The sequence below is a fragment of the Dioscorea cayenensis genome, chromosome 6, assembly GCF_009730915.1.
Source record: "Dioscorea cayenensis subsp. rotundata cultivar TDr96_F1 chromosome 6, TDr96_F1_v2_PseudoChromosome.rev07_lg8_w22 25.fasta, whole genome shotgun sequence".
NCBI lineage: Eukaryota > Viridiplantae > Streptophyta > Magnoliopsida > Dioscoreales > Dioscoreaceae > Dioscorea > Dioscorea cayenensis.
In genome coordinates this window covers 2,726,795-2,734,849 of record NC_052476.1, presented here as the reverse complement: position 1 = coordinate 2,734,849, position 8,055 = coordinate 2,726,795, and the positions used below count along the sequence as shown (strand labels likewise).

The following is an 8,055-nucleotide window of genomic DNA, read 5'->3' as shown; positions in this document are numbered from 1 at the left end:
ACGGAAGAGCAAGTTGCCGATATCTTTACTAAAAAGTCTCAAAGACAAAGAAATTTGAAGATCTACGAGCACGATTAGGAATACTCAAGAAAGCATCAATTCAAGAAAAGTCAGGTCTTGAGGGGAGTGATAAAGAAGCAGAGACTTCCATTAAGCTTCATGAAGTTTCCCACCGCCATTGACTCTTCTTGAACCTTCTCACCGACTCAAGCTTACCATCCTACACAATTAATCTAGAACTCTCTGTCCACCGCCTCACACCACTATAAATAAGTGTGCTTCATTGCTTAGCAAGATAAGTAAGCTTAGATAGTTGCTAAGCAAAGCAAGAGTGAGAGTGAGTGTAGTGTGAGAAAAATTAGAGTGAGAGAAAGAGAGTGTTATTTTGAATAATTAATAAGATTAAGTTCCATATATTCTCTCTCCACTCAACATAAGATAATCACAACATCTGACAAAAATTCTAAATCATCACACCAACAACACAACTAACTTCTCCAAAACAACATCTCTTTGACATGTCAAACAAGATTGGTGAGAGGTTAAACAAACCACAAGCATGAAAGTTCTTCTGCATAACAAGCTTTAGCACTTGCACCCTTATAAATACTATACCATACCTTCTTATCTCTCTCCACAACACCAAAAACTAATATAGCACTTCTTCTTAAGCTTCATAGTCATGGCTTTCAACAAGTTGTTTCTCTTGGCCTTCCTTGTTGCACTGCTATGCAATGCAGGCCATGCAGCTCGCCATCTTCTCGATACTCCGGCAGCGACACCAGAGGGCGCCACACCATCAACTACACCAACAATACCAACTATACCGACTATTCCAACTATTCCTATAACACAACTTCCTCCATTGCCATCTCTACCAAAGCGTACAATACCAGGATCAGTTATTCCAACAATGCCAACGGCTACATTGCCTTCTATTCCATCTATTCCGTTGCCAACCATGCCTACTGTTGAGTAGAGAGAGAATATATGGAACTTAATTTTATTAATTATTCAAAATAACACTCTCTTTCTCTCACTCTAATTTTTCTCACAATATACTCACTCTCACTCTTAGCACTCACTCTCACTCTTGCTTTGCTTAGCAACTATCTAAGCTTGCTTGGCTGCTTAGCTTAAGGACCTTAATATTTATAGCAATCAAAGTCGGTGGACTGATAACTCTAGATACTTAGCATGCTTGAATATTCTAGACTAATGAGGAAGCATCAGGATTCTTGAGTCGGTTGCAACCTTCCAAAGTCTTCGGTATAGGTCTTGCTCTTTCATCACTCCCCTCAAGCCCGACTTCATCGTTGATCGGGTCGACTATTCCGAAGTTGTGTACGCATGTCTTCAAACTTCTTTGTGCTGAGCCCCTTTGTAAATATATCAGCAATTTGGTCTTCTGTTGGTGTCAGCTTCATGTGGATCTCACCTTGTAGCACCTTTTCTCTTAGAAAATGGTAGTGTACCTCAATATGTTTTGTCCTTGCATGAAACATTGGATTTTTCTGCTAGGCACACTGCTGACCTGTTATCACAATGAAGTATTACTTGTTCAATCGGTTGATGAAGATCTCTTAGTAATTGCATCAACCACGTGCTTTCTTGTGCTGCCATAGCTGCTGCTCTATACTCAGCTTCGGTGGTGGAGAGAGATACGGTAGGCTGTCTCTTCTGCACGCACTTAATCAGCTCCCCGATCCCAAAGCGAAGATGTAACACGTGAGTCGATCGCCTTGTGTCACGATCTCAGTAATCCAGCTGTCAGCAATACCCGCTACTTGGCATCCTTCACCTTTTCGGTATAGAATACCGTAATCTGTAGTTCCTTTTAAATATCGCGAGTATCCTGACCAGCTTCCAAAATGTGGCTTCTTTGGATTTTTGCATGTAACGACTTGCTACTCCGACGCGCATATGCCAAGTCGGTCGAGTAAGAGTTAGATAGATAAGGCTACCTACCAATTGTCGATACATCCTTGGATCTTCCAAGTCTTTTCCCTTCTCCAGACGTGAGCTTGATGTTTGGCTCCATTGGTGTAGATAGTGGCTTGCACTCCAAAGCATCCCGTATGTTTCTAGTAGATCCTTTTGCATACTTTTTGTTGACACTAAGAACATACCTTCCTTTGTCTTCTCGACTTCGAGCCCCAGAAAATGCTTCAATTCTCCAAGCTCCTTCATCTTGAACCGGATTGAAAGATTTTTCTTTGTGCCTTTTGGATTTCTTGATTGAGATCTCCGTTAAGATGAGGGTGGAGTCAGCGTGCACGATGACTATAGCCATCTTGCCTCCCCATGTGCTTGGCCGAATAGGCTCGAATCGATCTTTGATTAACCTCTGTAGCCACTTTGTACAAGAAACTACTGCAATTTTTCCCATACCATGCTCTTGGAGCTCGCTTTGAGCCATATAATGCCTTCTTGAGCTTGCACACATACTCTGGATGAACCTTGCTTTCAAATCCTTGTGGTTGATCCATGTAGATGTCTCTATCAAGCTCTCCATGTAGGAAGGCATTCTTCACATCCATCTGCATAAGCTTCCATCCTTTGCTTATGCACTAGTGCCGATAATACTTGCACCGTTGTTATCTTTGCTCTTGTGGAATCTTTGAATGTCTCATCGTAATCTATTCCATACTTGTTGCGAGAATCCTCGTGCCACAAGTCGAGCTTTGTACCCTTTCAATTGTTCCATCTGCTCGAGTTTTCACCTTATACACCCACTTACGAGATTGGTTTTTGCTTCTTCCGGCCTTGGCACCAACTCCATGTCGATTTTTGTTTGAGGGAAGCGACTATCTCTTCCTCCATTGCTTTCTTCCATTTATCACTTTTAATTGCCTCTTGATAAGATGTTGGTTCTTCAACTTCCATGATTAGTGCAGCATTTGCATACTTAGGATTGGGATGTCTTACCCTGGATGATCTTCTTAAGGGTGGAGGTATTTTCTTCTGTAGAGTCTTCTTGACTTCTCCATGAACTCCACATCTTCCATGGGCTCTTGGTCTTTGATGATCTTGGACTTATGTCTTCTTAGGTTGTTGTTGGTACCTCTTGAGCTTGGTCTTGTAAGCTGCTCTTCTACTATTGGCTCGATCTCCCTTCATATTTGGTTGAGCCGGAGTCTGTTGAAGACCACCGGGCTGAAGCTTCATCAAAGACCACATTCTGGATGTGTAGATGCGTCGAGAGTCCGGATCACGGCATCTCCATCCTTTTCTCTCATCATCATAGCCGACAAAGATGCAGTCGTACCGCCTTCTTGATCGAACTTGGTACGAAGATGATACGGTACAAAAACATAACACACACATCCAAAGACTTTGAAGTGACTTCTTGTGGTTTGATCTTCCACGAGTCCTCGGAATGGAGAGGAAGCCCATCTTCTCTTGTGGAAGCCCGGTTGATGATGTGACTGCCGTTCTCATGCATTCAGCCCAAAAATCTCCTCGGCACATTCTTAGCGTGTAGCATACTACGCATATCTACTGCTATATGCCGGTTCTTCCTTTCGACTAACACCATTTTCTTTGTGGAGTGTTGAGGCGGTCAGGTTGTCTTCGAGATCCTTTGCTCCTTGAGGATAGGCATTAAACTCTTGAGAGAGATACTCTCTTCCATTATCGATCTGAAGACACCGTACCTTCTTGTTGAGCTCATTCTCCACCTTCTCCTTAAACTCTTTAAACTTGGAGAATGCTTGATTTTTCTTTCATGAAGAAAACCCCATACGTACCTCGAGAAGTCGTCGATAAAAGGTCACCATGTATTTGGCACCACTAATAGATGATTGTTTGATTGGGCCAAATACGTCGAAGTGCACCAACTCAAAAGGCTCCTTAGCTACGAATTTAGATTGCTGGAAGGGAAGTTGATGAGCCTTACCGAATTGACACCCAGTAGATATTGTGTCGATTCAGTACTTCTATGTCGGAGAGGCCTTTGACCATTGACTTCTCCACCATTAACTTTAGCTTGTGATAGCTCACATGCCCCGGTCTTGCGTGCGGAGATCGAGGGCGTCTCGTTCTTCGGGTCTCTGTCTACATAGGGTGATTCCGCGAGACATCACATAGATAGACTCCGTATGCGACCTTCCATTACCCGGAGTGCTCGATGCACTTGAGATTGCGATGCACCTTGACTTCTTGTGGCCCCAAATACCACATAGTTTCCTTGTGCTGTCAGTTGTGAGACTGACAACAGGTTCTTCTTCATCCCGGGAACGTGATAGACGTCCTGCAACTTAATTTGATCTGAATTGAAGCGCGGGGAGATAAGTGTCTTACCAATGTGGGTGATGGGCAGCTTGGAGTTATTAGCTGTCACAATCACCTGCTTCCCCTTGTACCTCTCCAAGCCCTCTAATTTCTTGATGTCACCAGTCATGTGGTTGGAGCAACTAGAGTCGATGATCCAGTCATTCTCATAATTGATCTTCTTTTGCTTTTGTTATTCGTTTGTCGAGCTACCACCTCTTTCTCTTCTTGCTCCTCTACTTTGGTGGTGACCACCCTTGCAAATGCTTGCTTCAACATCCCACTCTTCTTCACTATCATACCTTCCCTTGATGTTTGGTATCTTGGAAGCTTGTTGATGTTCTTTGCATTTCCTTGGCCTTTCTTCTTATGCCAACAGTCTCGTGCATAGTGCCCCTTCTTTCCACGCGATTGTAGCGCGATCATCTCGATTGTCACCTCCTTTGGATGGACGATTCTCTGGTACTCCTTTGACTACTGAGCTCCCGAAAAAGTCGGTCTTTTTCCTTTGGCCTCCTTTCTGGCTTGTTTTGTCTTGATTGTAGGTCTCTGCTTTAAATTGAATCGACCCTTCCTCCTACCACTTTGAAGAGTGCCTCCTCCTCTGCTTCGAGGCACGACCATGCCGCTTAGCTAATGCTTCTTGATTGGCGAGCATATTCTCCGAGCTCCAACAATGTTGGTTGTGTTGGCCGACCGACGGCTGACCCATAAACCCATCATATTCGGGTTTAAGGCCATTGATAATTATCCTCCTCATTGCTGCTCGCTTGATCTTCTCTTGAGGCGACCGTGCAATCTCACTGCATAGTGATTTTACCTTGGTGAAGTACTGACTAATCGTCATACTTCCTTGCGAGATTGTCATCAGCTCACTTTCAAGTAGTTGGAGACGAGCATCATTCTTCTTGGAGAATAGTGTGTGGCGAGTGTCCCATGCAACTTTTTGGTGTAGCGACATCTCTAATATACTCTAACTGATCTCATCTTCAACGGTTGTTCTCGGAACAAACATTGCCTTCTACCGGCCTTGATGCGCCACTGCATGAGCCTCATCTTTTGACTTCTCTGCGCGAGCTTTCTTCTCCTTTGATTTAGAATCACCGCTGATGTCGCCACTTCTTCGAAAAGTGACATCCGGTGGAGTCGGTTTCAAACCCACCTACAACCTCCCATAGGTCCTGTCCTTGTAGATGGGACTCTACGCGAGCCTTCAATTTATGTAATTATTATTGTTTAATTTCTTTAAACCACCCGATCGTACTGTGAACTCCATAGACGTATGCGGGTCACTCGACGTCCGACCAAAGCCTCCTCGGCGAATCTACAGGTGCTTCAGCTTACTCCGATGGTGAACTTCTTGCAACATCTGGTGAACTCCTTGCTGCTCGGGCACTCGTCAGATGATCTGGCAGAATCTTCCCTGGAACCTAGCTCTGATACCAGAAATTGTTGAGTAGAGAGAGAATATATGGAACTTAATTTTATTAATTATTCAAAATAACACTCTCTTTCTCTCACTCTAATTTTTCTCACACTATACTCACTCTCACTCTTAGCACTCACTCTCACTCTTGCTTTGCTTAGCAACTATCTAAGCTTGCTTGGCTGCTTAGCTTAAGGACCTTAATATTTATAGCAATCAAAGTCGGTGGACTGATAACTCTAGATACTTAGCATGCTTGAATATTCTAGACTAATGAGGAAGCATCAGGATTCTTGAGTCGGTGCAACCTTCCAAAGTCTTCCAGAAGGTGCTGCTCTTCATCACCTACCATTCCACAGAGTCTTCCTCCATTGCCTTCTATTCCAACTGTTATTCCTAATATTCCTACTATTCCTGGTTTTAAGATACCACCTTTGCCTTTCTTCTCACCACCCCCTGCTGCTACTAGTCCTTGAACTGTTACTTTATCTGTTACTTTATATGTATGAGATTGGCTTTTATTGATTTAGTGTTGTTTGAGCTTTACTATTCATGTGTACTTAGCTAGACATGCGTGTTACCACTACAAGAAAAATCCCAAATCGGCACGGTGATATCGGCACGGAAATGAGTTTAAAAACCGTGCCAAATTAATTTTGGCACCGTATTTGGCACAAAAAATTAACTATGCCTATAGAATGGTCACAAATAAATTTTGGCACCGTCCTTTTATACCGTGCCAAATTTTGCATTGCTATTTTTAGCACCACTTTCTATTGTGCCAAATATTAACATTGATATTTGTACGGACTTTGGTTCCATATTTGGCATAGTTTTTGGCACGGTTTTATAGGTTCGATGATTTGAGTACGTGCTGAGCACGATTTTATATATTATATTTTTTTCACAATAATTGCACGATTTTTGGGATTGATCGCAACTTTTTGGCACGCTTTTTATTTATTTTATAAAAATAATTTTTATTTAAATTTTTCTTGAATTACACCCATCGGAGAACACAGTGATGGTAAAATCTTCAAAAGTCTGTTTGAACATGCAAGCAATACTCATGATGGGTTGTCGGTCGTGAATTATACCAATATATTTTTGGACGCACAAATGGTCACTAGTAGACTCCTTGGAATGATAATGCATCTCGAGACTATCAAAGATTGATGTTGCACTGACGATTACATCCTAGAGTTAACTCAAAACGACCAAAAATTCACATTTGTCTTTTAGCTCGGGATGCAGACATCGCTGACTTCGCTTTGCCATGCCAATTCGTGCATATGCACGCTCATATTGCGGACCAAGATATCATATGTCGAATTTTTGAGAATTCAAAACACTGTTTGCCTAAAATAATAATAATCTAGTGGACTCTATTCACGTGATAACTATCACATAACCAAGCCGAGGCTCATTTTTTAGGATCATTTCTCGTTTTTAGCTTGATGAATTCGGTAGGCCAAATAAATTGACCTTCATGATGTGAATTTGAATTGAAGAAGGGTGGGTTTGGTTTGAAGTACCTCTGATCTTTCCCTAGGTTCTGTAAGCTTTGGAATGTACTTCAGAGCCTCAGCTTTCGCATCAGCACCAATGCATGCTTCACCAAATATGTTTGGCACTGCATTTGGTACTGTTATGAAAAATTATTAAATTTATATATTTGGCACGGTATCAGGCACGAAATTAAAAATTATTTTTAAAAAAATTCACATATTTGACACAGTTTCTTAGTTCCGTATCAAATGCTGTAACAAATTTGTCACGATTTTGTTTCCGTGCCAATTTTACCATGCCAATTTGAAAATTTTCTTGTAGTGTACGTGATTTCAGTGTGGTTTTAATTTTGACTGTAATAGTTATTTTATGCCCTTTTTAATAACACTATTTTCTATTTCTTGTGTTGATTTATGTCCGTGTTGAGGTGGCGAAACCAGAAACAAATCAAGGGGTGTTGGCTTTATCTTAAATAAATAAATAAATATTAAAATATTTAATATAATTCAAACTTAAAACTTGAGATTATAATAAATAACATTTCGGAAAATGTAACGTATACATACCGCTAATGACTACTACGGAGTGAGAGTTGTATCCTTCTGCTTTGCATATTTTGAAATCGCATCATCAATTGTTTCAAACATTTGTCGTTCAATATAGCATGCCATCATATTATTCATCCATTCATCTCTCATTTTATTATGTGACTTAGTTTTGATGATGTTCATCGCTGAGAAAGCTCTTTCAACTGATGTCGTTGCCACTGATAAAATCAAAAGCCAATTCAACAACGCGATAAACAAGTTGAAAAACCAAATGCTTTCTTGATTCAACTAGTTTTACAG

At 41.4% G+C, this 8,055-nt stretch overlaps 1 protein-coding gene across 1 annotated transcript; it reads left to right on the top strand.

Annotated features, from left to right (window-relative positions):
• The first annotated feature begins 627 nt into the window (after window positions 1–627).
• Window positions 628–7,604, top strand: LOC120263671 (protein PELPK1-like). The gene is made up of 4 exons (XM_039271633.1): window positions 628–975; window positions 3,051–3,264; window positions 5,968–6,279; window positions 7,534–7,604. The coding sequence occupies exons 1-3, from the start codon at window positions 683–685 to the stop codon at window positions 6,172–6,174; spliced, it is 714 nt and encodes a 237-aa protein (XP_039127567.1). The 5' UTR covers window positions 628–682; the 3' UTR covers window positions 6,175–6,279; window positions 7,534–7,604.
• Window positions 7,605–8,055: the final 451 nt, after the last annotated feature.

Coding starts and splice junctions, on each gene's coding strand:
- LOC120263671 (XM_039271633.1), top strand. CDS start 683: ATGGCTTTCAACAAGTTGTTTCTCTTGGCCTTCCTTGTTGCACTGCTA. Junction 976..3,050: donor CCAACCATGCCTACTGTTGA/GTAGAGAGAGAA, acceptor ATGTCTTCTTAG/GTTGTTGTTGGTACCTCTTG. Junction 3,265..5,967: donor TAGCCGACAAAGATGCAGTC/GTACCGCCTTCT, acceptor TGAATATTCTAG/ACTAATGAGGAAGCATCAGG.